The sequence below is a fragment of the Hypanus sabinus genome, chromosome 4 (assembly GCF_030144855.1).
Source record: "Hypanus sabinus isolate sHypSab1 chromosome 4, sHypSab1.hap1, whole genome shotgun sequence".
NCBI lineage: Eukaryota > Metazoa > Chordata > Chondrichthyes > Myliobatiformes > Dasyatidae > Hypanus > Hypanus sabinus.
Genome location: NC_082709.1, coordinates 114,232,077 through 114,247,233, shown reverse-complemented (window position 1 = coordinate 114,247,233; position 15,157 = coordinate 114,232,077). Strand labels below are relative to the sequence as shown.

The window sequence follows — 15,157 nt, the reverse complement described above, 5'->3', positions numbered from 1 at the left end:
GGGGAGCGACCCTCCTGTCAAGAGTACTCATTTCACAAACTTTTGCCCCTCATACTTCTAGTTACTGGCACTGCTGGCCCTCTGCTCAATCTCTCCAGAGTACTGAATGTTTTGAGGATCAGTTCCTAATCCTGGGCCTTGAAGCTTTTTGACTAGATCTGAAAGGTGAGGGCACAATCCACTCTCCTGCCACGCCAGTCCCTGCAGACTCCTGAAGCTGTGGCTGGTTTTTGGCTCTGAAAGCTCAGCACTGATTCTGCGGGCTATTGATGTTCCCTTTAAATCGTGTGGCAATCATCTTGCTGCTAAGTGTGATATTCCCCATTCATACTTAACACATGTTCTTGGATTTGATGGCAAAGTCCAATCTCACTAAGTCACCTGAGATCCCAAGGGAGCAGCGTGGTCTGATCTGGAAGCGGGAGCTTCACTTTAGGACGGGATTCTGATTAGGTTTCTGCCTGCCTGCTCTGAATCCTCAGCTGCATCACCAGCCCTACCAATGTGGAGATCAATGATACAGGCAGACATCAAAGGGCTGCCTTCAGAGCAAAGCAGACAGCTACTGATTGCTCAGGGGCTGAACAAGAATAGAAGGTCATTAGGTGGAGGTTATTGTAGGGTCACAGTGGAAGAGGGACTGCAGGAATATATATATTAGGGCATCAGATCTGCAAAAATCTACCATGGATAAAATATGAATGACAAAGACAGAGGCTGGTAGCACTGCAAGTATACTGATGTACAAATACCATGTATGGAAGTTACCTATAAAAGGTGCTACTGTATTTGGAAATTGATGCATATACAGGCTTATACAAGTTCGAGATCATTATGTTATTATACAGAGAAGGTACAATCTATAAAGCTGTTCTGCTGAAAGATTGGCATTTATTCAGCTATGGAACTTCCTGCCAGCATGGGCCACTGACATATGCAATAAATACAAACATTTTTGCAGATGCAAGGAGGTCATCTAATTCTTATTTGCACGGTAGCAGAGCTGTGGAAATATAAATGTTGTGATCCATTGACAGTCTGCAAGGAAGAACAAGTTGTGCCCTCAAAACCAGCAGAAGTTGCAGTCTGGAAATATCCGTCGATATTTCCTCTTTTCAATCTGGATCTTATGCAAATTGTCATAAAGCTGTGGTTACAGGTGCCAGGATAGGACATGCCTGAGGTGGGAGGGGGCAAAGAGGGCCCTCGGGAGCATGGCATCCCCACATCTCTCCACCAATTATAATAATCGGGCATTCAATACGTTGGCATAATTTGCATTTGTTTAATGTGCATTCCAAACATTATTTAAATTGCTGCAAAATTCCTGATGCAATGGAAGCTTTCCTCTCACTGTTATCAATTACATCAAAACAGTTCTTAGCAACACACACAAAATGCTGGAGGAACACAACAGGTCAGGTAGCATCTATGGAGAGGAATACATAGTCAAAGTTTCAGTCTGGGACCCTTCTTCTCGGCTGAGAAAGAAGGGGGAAGATGCCAGGTTAAACAAGGTTCAGGAGGGGAAAGAGGCCAGCTGGAAGGTGATAAGTGAAGCCCGGTGGGTGAGAGAGGTCAATGGCTAGAGAAGAAGGTATCTGATAGGAGAGGACAGTGGACCATAGGAGAAAGGAAAGGAGGGGATCCAGGGGAAGTAATAGGCAGGTGAGAAGAAGTGAAAGGTCAGAGTGGGGAATAGATGAAGGGGGAGGAAATTTGTTCACCGAAAGGAGAAATCGATATTTGTGCCATCAGGCTGGAGGCTATCCAGATGAAATATAAAATGTTGCTCCTCCACCCTGAGCGTGGATCGGCACATCAGAACAAAATGGGAATTGGAATTAAGTGCTTATCCACCAGGAAGTCCTGCTTGTGGTAGATGGTGTGGAGGTGATTGATGAAGCAGTCCCCCAATTTATGACCGGTCTTTCCAAGGTAGTGGAGGCCGCATTGGGAGTACTAGACACATTAGACAACTCCAGCAGCTTAGCTGTCTGCTCGCCTGGAAGGCTGTTTGGGGCCCTGAATGGGTGTGAGGGAGCAGGTTATGGGCAAGTATTGCACTTAAGCCACAGTGTCTAGAGAGGGATTAATGGGGAGGGATGAAAGGACGAGGGAATCCCCGAGGGAAGTGGGAGAGGGGGTGATAAAGATATGTTTAGTGTGAGGATCTCTTTGGAGATGGCAGAGGCTGCGGAGAATGATGTGTTGAATGTTGAGGCTGAGATGGTAGGTAAGGACAACTGGAACTCTTATCATTGTTATGGAGGCGGGGAGATATGGACAGTGCAGATGTACAAGAAATGAAGGAGATTCAGGTGGGGTAGCATCAACGGTAGAGGGAGGGAAACCCTGTACTTTAAAGAAGGAGGATATCTCTGACATCCTGGAATGGAAAGCCACATGCTGGGAACAGATGGGGTGGAGGCAAAGGAACTGAGAAATGAGAGTAGCATTTTTACAGGAGATAGAGTGGGAGGAGGTATAGTCGAGATAGCCATGGGAATCGGTAGTTTTATAGAAAGTGTCGGGTAACGGTTTGCCTCCAAAAGTGGAGTCAGAGAGATCAAGAAAGGGGAGGGAAATGTCAGAGATCTGCCAAGTGAATTAATGGGCAGGGTGGAAGTTGGAGGCAAAGTTGGTAAAATTGACAGGCTCAGCATGGGTACAAGAAGCAGCAGCGATGCATTTGTCAATGTAATGAAGGAAGAGTTGGGCAGTATAAGCGGGGAAGGTTTGAACATAGACTGTGCTACATAGCTGATGAAGAGGTAGCCATATGCTGGGCTCAGGCGAGTGCCCATGGCTGGCTACCTCTCGAGTTTGGAGAAAGTAGGAGGAACCAAAGGAAAACTTGATCAGGCTGAAGACCAGTTCTGCCAGATGTAGGAGGGTGGTGGAAGGGGGTTCCTTTGTCAAGAAAGAAGCAGAGGGCTTTGAGGCCTTCTTGATGGGAGATAGGAGTGTATGGGGACTGAGCATCCATGGTGAAGACGAAGCGGTCAGGGAATTGAAAGTTACTGAGGAGAATGGGGCATGAGAAGTGTCAGGGATCTGGGTGGAAGGGGCTGAGCCAAGGGGGAATAGAATAGATTCGAGATATGAAGACACGAGTTCAGTGGGGCAGGACCAGGCAGAGACAATAGCCCTACCCGGACAGTCCGGTTTGTGGAGTAGGAGGTAGAAGTGAGCAGTGCAGGGTGAGGGAACTTTGAGTTTGGAGGCAGGGGTTGGGAGTTATCTAGAGCGGATGAAGTCAGGGAGAACGTCATTTCTTAATTTTGAATGATCAAGTGCCTCCTCAGTCAGCTATTCATGTTGTCTTCGTACTGTGACAAGTGAGGAATGTATAACTTCTTTCACCATGTGCACACATTAGTCATTAGGTTACATTATTAGATACCTGTACACCTGCTCGTTAATGCAAATATCTAATTGGCCAATCATTTGGCAGCAACTCAGTGCATAAAAGCATGCAGTTGTGGTCAAGCGGTTCAGTTGTTGTTCAGACCAAACATGATAATGGGAAAGAAATGCGATTTAAGTGACTTTGACCATCCGGGTACCAGACGGGATGGTTTGAGTATCTCAGATCTCCTGGGACTCTCACGCACAACAGTCTCTGGAGTTTACAGAGAACGGTGCCGAGAACAAAACAACATCCAGTGAGTGGCAGCTGTGTGAGTGAAAATGCCTTGTTAATGAGAGAGGTCCGAGGAGAATGGCCAGACACTTTCAAACTGACAGGAAGGTGACAGTAACTCTTACAGCTCTGTGTTACAGTAGTGGTGGGCAGAAGAACGTCTCTGAACACACTCATGGGCTACAACAGCAGAGGGCCATGAGTCAGTGGCCACTTTATTGAAGTATTGCAGGAGGTATTTATTAAAGTGGCCACTGAGTATATGTCTGTGAGTGACTTCTAGAAATTTGCCTGTTCATGTCTTTGTTTGTATCTGTTCATGTGTGTGGCCATGTGCCTGTGTTCCTGTTTGTATCTGTGTGACGGAATATGCCTTTATTTATTTGTATGTCTGTGTGTGGCTGGTCCTGTACATGGGCTCCTTTCCCTGGGTTCTGCTCTTTTTGACCCACTGTCCCCAATGGCACCCAACTTGCTGAAAGTCTCCGGTATTTCCTGTTTTGGTTTCAATAATTCTTTTGTTACCTTTGTTGAAATTGGCTGTCTTCCCTGTCTATAACTGATACTGGGAAGGCCAAGGGGATTGACAGCCCAGGTCTGTCCCATGTTGGTCAGTGGGTAGCAGCTTTGCTAATACCAGCACACTCGATCAATACATGTTAGCTTTACCAGTAGTCATGATCCAGTGAATATTGTCATCCCTCCGACTGGAGTCTGAAATCTGTATATTATATTCAGTCTTTAAACATCCAAGGGACTTGCGGTTAAGGCCAAGTGGACAATAAAATAAAACTTGACAATTTAGCTTTGATTTTTCTTTTTATCTTTGTTTGAAGTGAATGTAAGATTATCTTAGTTCCTCCAGGCTCCTTTCCGCATTTGGTCCCTTCAGTTCTTTTACATAATTGATAGTAGCATCTGTGTTACCGGTCCAGAGAACGTGCATTCAGATTGTGTGGGGTTGGTGCAGGAATGAGAATACCGATTTTAAAAGCAAGCTCATCTCAATAAAAGTGAGCATGACACTGTTAAGCCGACATTAAAATCCAAACTGGTTCAGCCAGTCCTTAAGAAGATGCTACCTTGGCTCTAGACTTGGTACCACCTGAAACAGATTCAGTCTTAGTGTGGGTCAGAAGCAAGATTCACCATAAAATGCTTGAAATGCTCAGTAGATCCAAGAAGAGAGAAAGAAATTTGATGCTTTAGACCAATCAAATCATCTCTGATAAAAGGTCATAAGTTTATTGGTTCGCAGAAAAAGATGGCGAGGATCTCATGGCCCGTCTTCCTCTTTGCTTTTCATGTTTCCAGTTCTCCCTGAAGAGCTTTGGAGTGCTGCACCGTGAGGGATAAACTGCTTCCTTTTGAAATGGGTTTTTATCACGGAGCTGTAGCTATAATTCTAGCTCCCCACACACTCTTCCCCCTGCTGCCGGTAAGAAAGGGGCATAACTGAGACAAAATTCCTGACCACATGCCACCCAGCAGCTGACCCGCTTGAAGTACTTTTTTTAAGGATTATATGGGTCGGCACAACATAGAGGGCAGAAGGGCCTGTACTGTGCTGTAGTGTTCTATGGTTCTAAGACTAGCTGGGCTCTAGCCTAATTCTGCACCTATATCTTATGGTCTTATTGTCTTATTGCATTGACCAGTGCTGTATCTGAGGTGTTACCAATGGGATGTGACGCCTGACCTAGATACAAATGATCAACCAACACAAATGTGCAGAGGGATTCTGTGTACTCTTCTGGCTGATGTTGATCATCTAACATTATCTGATTATTTATTTCATTGCTTTTCCTGGCTTGCTGCTGAATGGAAAGTGACTGTTACATTAACACGTGTTACAACAGGGCTGGCATTTCCACAGCATTTGCAACATTTACCCGTTTTCTTTCTAATCTGTGACTTTGGTGCCCCAAAGCCAAAATCCTTAATTTCACATGCAGGGCATCTAGACTTCTGGAACATGATGTGCGTATAAAATAGTTAAATAAGTAGAGCAGATTTTTTATCTAAAAGGTAGTGAGGTAATGTTCATGGGTTCAATGTCCATTCAGAAATCTGGCGGCGGAGGGGAAGAAGCTGTTCCTAAATGCACCTTCAGACTCCTGTACCTCCTCCCTGATGGTGGCAATGGGAACAGGGCGTGTCCTGGGTGATGGGAGTCTTTAGTGATGGAGGCACCTTTTTGAGACATTGCTCTTCAAAGATAAGATGGATACTACGGAGGGTAGTGCCCATTATGGAGCTGACTGAGACATACTAACATTAAAGTTCTGAGTTTAAAGCAGCTTATTATCAGATATATGCAAGAACTTTTTGACATCAATCAGCTTCTGGTGGATTATTTACACTCAGCATGGAAGCTCAATAAGCAATTAGATGCATGGCTTGATATGTTTCATGTCTGAAGGTGCTCGAGGGATGAAGGGAACTCACCGGCTCTAGTTCAGATTTGATTGTGATTTTGTTACAACCACTTAAGAGAGGGCAGACAGGGCCTAAGTTTAATCTCATCTGAGGTCCGTCACCCTCAGCTATCAACAAGAACCACACAAGAAGTAATGGATTTGTTTTCCCAGAAGCTGCCCATACTGTTGATCGTGATGGGGATCGTGTCATTGATGAGGTCTTTGGAAATAGGGCACGGGCAACACATTTTCTGTCATTCATGAATTTTGCTTCTCACAGAGCTATAGAATCTTGCAATGTGGAAACAGACCCTATGACACAACTCATCCATGTCATGTGTGTTGTCCAGAGAGCCCACATTTGACCCATAGCTCCTATTTACCTAGATAGCTTTCAGACGTTACCAATGTGCCTGACTCAACTAATACTTCTTGCAGCTCATTCCAAGATGCTCATTCCCCATTCTGTTTTGAAATTTGCTCCAACAGCCAGAATAGTTTCGCTTTTCAAGTGGCAGTCACACAACCAGCAGGTATTACTGCGGTGGGCTTCTTGTGCGGTCATTATCGCTTTGTTACTGAAGGCGCAAGAGACTGCAGATGCTAGAATCTGGAGAAACAAACAATCTGCTGGAGGAACTCAGCGGGTCGAGCAGCATTTGTGGGAGAAAAGGAATTGTCGACACTTCAATTTCAAGTTTCAGTTTAATTGTCATTCAAATATACACATGAATTCAGCCAAAACAAAACAGTATTTCTCTGGGGCCAAGGTGCAAAAAACAGAGCCCACAGTAACACAGAGCACGTGCAGCACATATAATTACAGAAAAACAGTTACAAAATAAAAATTCAAATTAGAATAATGTTACACAAGTCCCTGAGCATCATGGCCTGTAGGTTGATTCTGCAAGAACAAGCACGCCACAGTTCCTCGTATTGCACAGTGCAGCCACAGAGGAGGGCAATCCAGTTTGCCTCCCATTGAGCAAGCACTGGAGAGCAGCAGCCTCCGACCAGCTGGCATCAAGCTGCAACAGGCAAATCCAGGACATGAACGAGGGCCTGGTCCACACCATAACTGAGGCTACGCAGCTCCCCCGCCATCAATCTTTCCAATGAACCAATGAATCAGACTCACTGTATTATATATTACCAATGTCCAACAGGGTCTTGCAATCACAACAAAAATGTCCAGGATAATCACCTACACAGTCCATTAGATTATGCCCTGCGGTCAGCCTCTGATGCTTTTATTATCCAGGGAAGACCTGTAACTGGATAATTTTGCTCCATGTCATGTCAAAGACATTCCTTCTTTTCTTTCCAATTCCTCTCTCTCTACAACTTATAACACACTGGACACAGTACAACCCTTGGAACTACCAACCCACACATGGGACCTTTCCAGTTTTAGTGAAGGGTCAGTCCTGCTTCTCTCCCCATCTATGCCTTCTGACTTGCTGAGTATTTTCTGTTGTGTTCAGTCAAACTTGGTTTTTCTGCATTTAACTAGGAACTGTTTTTAAGACCTGTGAGGTTGAGAATGTTGCCACTAATGAATTTAGTGAGTTCCACTTGTGTTTATGTCTCCAGGGAGTCTTACACCAAATATAATGAATAAAATTCCCACTTAATAATGTGGTAGTGAATTCCTTAACAGGCAATAAGATGCTTGGAAATTTACATAAAAATCACTTTGGTTAATTCTCAACAGCACATGTTACTATTGACAGAGTTGTGTGATTGATTTTCTACTGTGCACGGAGTAACATGAGAGCTGTCTAATGGACTGATCCAGTAATACCCAGAGTAATCCAGTAATGAGATCTGAATCATCCTCGGAATGCACTTGGGGAAAATGTAACAAAGTGTGCCATAAAATTACTAACATTCCTGCGAAAATACATGAGTATTTCCAGTGCTAGTAAAACATAAAAGCTCTATCTTTCACCTCTAGCGCTTCCCAATAGGCAAAACAAAAAGGCAATTCACCCCTTCTTTCCGATGTAAGACCCTCCCAGGGCATTAAGTTCTGCTGGAGCATCCTACAAAAAGATTTAGGGCAAGGACCAGATTGAATCCATCCATCTTTAACTTTGCAGTGTGCAAAGGATCGCAGGCGTCGACTGTGTCGCCAGTGAAGTTTGATGCCATGAAGGCACAGAGGTCCATTTAGTTGAATTGCTGTCCCACAGCACCAGTGATTCGGATTCAAACTTAACCTCGAGTGCTGTCTATGTGCACCTTCATCCTGTGATCACATGGGTTTCCTCTTAAAGTTCTGATTTCCTCTCAAGTCCTAAGGATGCGGTTAATTGCCCACTCTGAATTGCCCCTGGTGTGTGGCCGAATTGTTGAAAACATAGGTGGAATAGGTTACAGGGCATGGGATAGATGGGATTGCTGTGAGTTGACATTGAGTCAATGGGTCAAATTGACTCTTTCCATGTCATAGGAAAACAAGGAAATATAACCTCTGGTGCAACTTCCAGAACAGCAAGCCCATTATAAATGAAGCTACCCAGCAGAGTCACAGTTTCAAATGTTCAAATCTTCTTTGCAGTGTCTTTGTAGTTTTCATTTTCAACTTGACAGTCAAATTCCTGACACCTGTAACTGCATTGCATTTTTTCCTCCAACAGCAAAGTCTGGAGACCAACCTGGCCAGTCTAATCAAGAGGAATAATGAGCTGGAAACGCTGATGGGTAGACTGATCCAGACTTGTCAGCATGTAGAGGTGAGTTCCTTCTGCAATAACGTCCAGGAGTAAGTGGGTGAAGTGGGGCTCTTAGTAAATTCTGCATTGATGGAACTTCAAAGCATGCATATTACTATTATTGCATGCACTATATCACAAGGAATTAATAGCTTTGTATTTTCATAATGATGGAGGCAAACAAATATTGTAAGCTTTTTTAGAATTCCACAAGGGAATATGGAGCAAGCGGGATATGTCAGGTTCATGTATTTTTTAACAAGTATTAAAGAGTTGGCTTAGAGTTATCACAATTGGTAATTTCTTCTCATTTATGTTCAGTTAGTTTGTGATGCTTATTACTAAACAAATATGGTACATTTTCCACATGATTAACCTGGAAAGAGTGCAATACAAGTTTAAGAGGACATTACAAGTTCTTTTGGTTACCGAGACTGGATAAGCTGAGACAGTTTTCCTTGGAGCAAAGGGTGACGGGTGACCTTGTAGATCTTATGAAATCATGAGAGGCAGAGATAGGGTGAAGAATCACAGTCTATTCACCAAGTTGGGTGGAGGCGGAATGCATGTGGAGAAAAACTAGAGGGGATTGGTTTAAAGTGAGCATTAAAGGTTAAAATGGGACTGGGGGGGGGGGGGGATCATTTTCACTCAGGTGTAGTGTGCGCTTATAGAACAAGCTCCCAGAGGAAGTGGCAGAGGTGGGTATGGTTGTGTATTTAATATTTCAATAATATTTGAATAACTTTGTGTACATTGGTTGATTACATGTCCTTGTTTGTTTAAATAATTAATTATGGGTTATATGTAAAATACACTAATTGCATACGACATCACACTACTATGTGTTATGTACACACCTCGCTTAAAGGTAAATGCGAACTAGACGCATATTCTCAGACTCAGTAACTTTCTTTGAATAATTTAATGTTTAGAAGTTACAAAACGTAACATTAGCAATGAGGTATTATCTAAAGCAAACACTGAGATGTCTACCAACTTGTTAAAGTGGAGCAAGGTGGTCATACTAAAAAAAATGCTACCAGGATCAGTCAAATTTAAAAGAACCAGCCCAGCACATGGAGAGATGGTTGAGTTTAAGACAAAAGCAGCCGGCACATGTTCTTCAGAAGGGAAGGCATTATCAAGTTATTTTAAAGAAAACTCGGAAAACAGAAGAACTCAGGGTTCATAAAGAGTGAGTACTGTGTGATAATAATCATTAAAAAAGTGGAAATAGCCAGCTACATCAAAAAGATTGTTGAGTTTGATTACACAGTGGGCAATTGGCACATGTATGCTGAACTATTGAAACAGTATTTTGAAGCAAATGTAATAACCAACGAGAAGTGAGTGCTAATTTTGCTAAGTACATTGGGTTTAAATGCGTTCAGTTTGCTTTGAGGTTTGAGGCTCCAGCCAAACCACCAGAAATTAGCTATGCTGCTTTTGTAAAAGTGATACAGGAATACTTAGAACCAAAGTGTTCCGTGGTTGCAGAACACTTTAGGTTTCATAAATGGAATCAAGAAGGAGAGTCCACTTCAGCGCATATGGCTGAATTGAAGAGGTTGTCCAAGCATTGTCAGTTCAGTGTTGGGCTTAATGATACGCTGAGAGATTGTTTAATTTGTGGAATCTTATAAGAAAGCATTCAAAAACATCTCCTAACTGAAGCACAACTTACATTTAAAAATAGAGTTGAAATATCAGTGGCCACAGCAGACAGAGAAGTAGTTGAGTTGCAGTCAGAAATGAAAGCTAGTATGTTTAAAATTGCAATGTCTGAACAGAAACTGGCCTGGCTGAACAAATTGTGGCAAGGCCTCACATTCACCAGACCAATATGGGTCTGCAAGATTTGTGGTGATTCTAAGGTTACTACCAATCCAGTACTGGAAATAAATTAATACTCTCTGCTAGGAGAGGGGATATCCTTGCAAACCTTTCTAGAGGAAAACATTTTTCATCAAAGTGGACTAAGCTGAGGCCTACTTGCAAGTGGAGATGGAAGAAGAGTCCAAAATGTTTCACAGCATAAACACTCATCAAGTGTTTTATCAATATAATAGGCTTATTTTTGGAGTGACATCTGCACCTGCACTCTGGCATCCATGCAAGTCACCTGGTGTAGTTGATAAGGAAGCAGTGGCTTGAAGCTTTGACTAGTGGCCTGAGATAGATCATCAGATGGAGCAGTTTGCCATGCTCTGTGTAAGATGCCAATTTGTCCGGAAGATGCCAAGAGCAGCACCTCTCCATCCCTGGGAATAGCCCGCATTGCCCTGACAGAGGCTTCATGTGGATTTTGCTGAAAATCGACGGGCATAACTTTCTTGGTAATTCCCAATAGTCTCCACTACAGTCTTGCACCCTGTTGATGTGTTGAGACACCTCTTCGCTAGGACTGTTGTTCCGGAACACTTAGTGACAACGGACCACAGTTGGCAGGGAAGCGGTTTCAATCGTTCCTAAAAATGAATGGAATAAGACATATATATGCACAATTCCACCCAGCTACAAATGGTTTGGTGGAAAGGTTTGTCCAAGGAACACACTGTGAGTAATGTCAGCAGAACACACTACATTGACACTGAACCAGAAGTTTGCCCTTGCATATGATAATGCAACACACTCCATAACCAGCCACAACCAGCCTTGCTGTTCCTGGGTTGACACTTCACGCTTGGATCTCCAAAACCCCAATTTCAGAGGGTATGCAGGACAAACAGCTGAGACAAATTGAAGGCTCCTTAAACAAGGGGGTTGGATGTTTAACTCCTGGACAAACGGTGCTAGTGAGGTACTACAGAGGTGATCAAAAGTGGGTACTCAGAAAGATTGAGGACCGAACTGGACCACTCTCCTTCACAGTGAAGATTGCGTCTGATACTATATGGATATGACACGTCAATCAGTTGAGGGAAGCAGAGTCAATTGGTAAAGTTGACTCTATCTGAATCACTTCTTGCCATCTCATAGTCAGCTCCTACAACCACCATGGATGATGCAACAGAACCTGAGATTGTTTTCCAGTACCTAGTCTCACCTGCCTGTCAGGAAATACATTATCCCACAAGAGTAAGACAGCACAGCGATTCAATCTTTAGGCTGGAATGGGACAATTTAAAATTTTCTATGCTGTGGATGTCTGCATATGGTAGTTGTGTTATATAATATACTGTGTATATAGTTGAGATTCATTCTGTATTGAGTTGGAGTTTATAGCAAAGCAGGGAGGAGTATTATTGTGTATTTAATACTTCAATAATATCTGAGTAATCTTGTATTTATATTGGTCAATTAAGCATTCTTGTTCTTTTAAATAAATAATTATAAGTGTTGTCACATGAACAAAGTTATCGGAGAGAAGTGCTGGTTAATATGAAACAGTCTCTATGCAACAAAGAGACAGAGCAGGCATCATATTCAGACCCCTTTCAGGGGAAAAAAGCCTTCTTGACCCAACACTACAAGACATTTTGTATGCTAAAGATCAAAGGACAGTTCAGGACAATTCCATATTTATAATGCATCCACAATGCTTGCTTTGAACTGCACATAACCTTTAAATCTGCCTCTTCGCACCCACACTAGAAACACCCAATTCACACCCAAATAATTAAGTTAAATCTGCATTGTCTGGTATTCCCATTAACTGTGGTCCACAATTCTTAGGAATGCATTGTTCAGAGCTGTATTTTAAATTTAATTTACAGTCCATCTTCAGATCTGGAGATTGGTGGCTGAAGTTATTTGCTATATGTCCTAACACCAAAAACACTCATAACAATGTATTATACTATTATATATATATAATACATTAATTGTATTTGTCATCGTACTACCACATGATGTGTGCATGCCTCACTTAGAAGTAAATTCGAACTAGACTGTATTACTGGACTCTGTATCTTTACTTGAATTAATTAATGTTTTGAAGTTACATAACATAACAAGTACTATTACAACTTTAAAAAGGCATTTGGACAGTAAAATGAATCGGAAAGATTTAGAGTGCCATGGGCCAAACACAGGCAAATGGGACGAGCTCAGTTGGGCAAGTGGATCAGCATGGACAAGTTGGGCAGTAGGCCCTGTTTTCTGTTTAATTTATCTATCTGCTTTACAATGTGAAAGAGGAATATGTGATGTAATATTTCAATGTATTGTTTTCTTTTGTGTTCTCTCATTTTTATTTTCTATAGTTGATTTCAAATTTATAATATAAATTCCATCCATCAAGTGGTAAGTTTTTTACACAGTAGTGGGTGCTGGGGTGGTTGTAGAGGCAGATACATTAGGGACATTTGAGAAACTCTTAGATAAGCACATGGATGAAAGAAAAATTGAGGGCTATGTCAGAGGAAGGGTTCGATTGATCTTATAGTAGGTTAAAAGATCAGCACTACATTGTGGGCCAACAAGCCTGCATTGTGCTATAATGTTCTATTTTCTATGTTCAATCAAAATAAAAACTTGATTGTGCCTAGACTAGAAATTCCTTGAGTTCACATTTCACTCCACACTTTCCCATTATCTTTCTCCATCTGTACAGTTTAACTTGGCCTCTCAGACTTGCTCCACTACTCAGCAAGATCAGGCCAAATCTAATTTTGACTTCAGTTTCACTTTCCTGCTCGTTCCCCCTAACTTTTAACTCCCTTGTAAAATCTGTCCATCTCACCCTTTAATATATTCATAGAGTCTGCCTCCACAGCTCTCAGGGTCAGAGAATTCCCAAGGTTAATGACCCCATCAGGGGAAATGTTCCTTATTTGTCGTAAATGGATGTTGTTTTACTTTGAAGCCCAGGTTCTAAATTACTCCTTGAAGGAAAACATCCTCGCAGCCTTTACAGTTCTGTGCAAAAGTCTTAGGCACATATACGTAGCTCAGGTACACAAGACTTTTGCACAGTATTCTATTTGTCAAAGTGGAGTGGCGAGCGAGCTTGTAAATCTGGTGGGAGCTAAGGATGTTGGGAATGGCGAGGGTGGAGTGCCATGGGAGGGGAGTCAAACAGATGGCGGAGAAAGAGTGCCGGGGCATGGGTGCAGACACACCCAGCGCTGAGAAACTAGGCAATGTCATTTGATTCCAAAAGAAATGGTTTATTGATCATTACAGAATGTCTCTCTGGTGCTTCCCACTCCCTCCCCCCTTCCTTCCCCATTTCCCATGATTCCGCTCTCCCTGCCGCCTTCCCACTCTCAGTCCACAATAAAATGCCATATCGGAATAAGTTTATAATCCCTCATATAAATGTGACGAAATTTGGCTTTTTCTTTGCAGCAGCGGTACAATGCAATGCATAAAACTACTACAGTACAGTGCAAAAGTCTTAGGCACCCTAGCTATATATATGGGTGCCTAAGACTTGCACAGTCTTGTCAAGACCCCGCTGTATCTTATACGTTGTATACGATCATCTTTCAATCTTCTCATCCCTACCGAGAGTAGGTCCAAACTGCTCAACCAGCCTTCCTCCTAGGAATCAACGCAGTGACTTTTTCTGCACTGCATCTGTTGTATTTTACTTCTGAAGGAAAGAAGAAATGAAGATTATACCCAGTGTAACATTCTCGTTCGGGTGTAATGAAACGCCGAATTAAACGCTAGAAAAACCACAGTCAATGAAACAAGGTCGCAGTAAGATTAACCATTTACTGTTCACTCTTCACATTAACATATGGTGAAAACTGTTGATAAAACAATACAAGATTGATACAGTATTTGCTCCCTTCTTGATATCACATTTCTATTGTAAATACTTGTAAAAGTAACTATAATTACATTACATTAAAGTGCAGCATACAGGCAGAATTTACCTACGCCATTGACTGCTTTAAATACACTTCAATGCAAACTATCCACAACTCTTTAACTAACGAAAACATAAACATTATCGACCGTCGTTACTTTTAACAGGATCGGCGTTAACATTTTAATTCAACATATCGATTATCTATTAACTTACAACGTTGCTCTCACTGTGATTTCTAATGCTTGCAAAACAACTTCTGGCTTGGGTCTGCCTCGTGGTGAGCCCCCACCCTTGTGTTGATCTCAAACCGGTATTTTCCCACAAGACACGGCGAAACCGGATGTGACGTCACCGCATGCCAATATATTTTACAGGCAATGAATATACTTTAAACACTTCTAATTCTAACTAGAAAATACTAACAAATGAATTACTAAGCAAAAATATTATAAACTAAATAACTGCCATAAAGGCAACACACCCAGTACTCCAGGTGCAGTCTCAAGCAAGCTTACTGACCTTCATGCTCCAAACCCTTGCAACAAAGGATCAAAATTCCTTTTGCTTTCCTAATTACTTTCCAGACCTGCAAGCTAACCCTCTGTTT

General features: G+C 42.3%; 1 protein-coding gene across 2 annotated transcripts in view; it reads left to right on the top strand.

Annotated features, from left to right (window-relative positions):
* The window catches only part of LOC132393122 (E3 ubiquitin-protein ligase Midline-1), a 393,698-nt gene that overhangs the window by 306,620 nt on the left and 71,921 nt on the right, over positions 1-15,157 (top strand). For both annotated transcript variants that reach the window (XM_059967950.1, XM_059967949.1), the window contains exon 3: positions 8,709-8,804. In XM_059967950.1, coding sequence (XP_059823933.1) covers positions 8,709-8,804 — 96 coding nt within the window. The remainder of the gene's footprint in view (positions 1-8,708; positions 8,805-15,157) is intronic.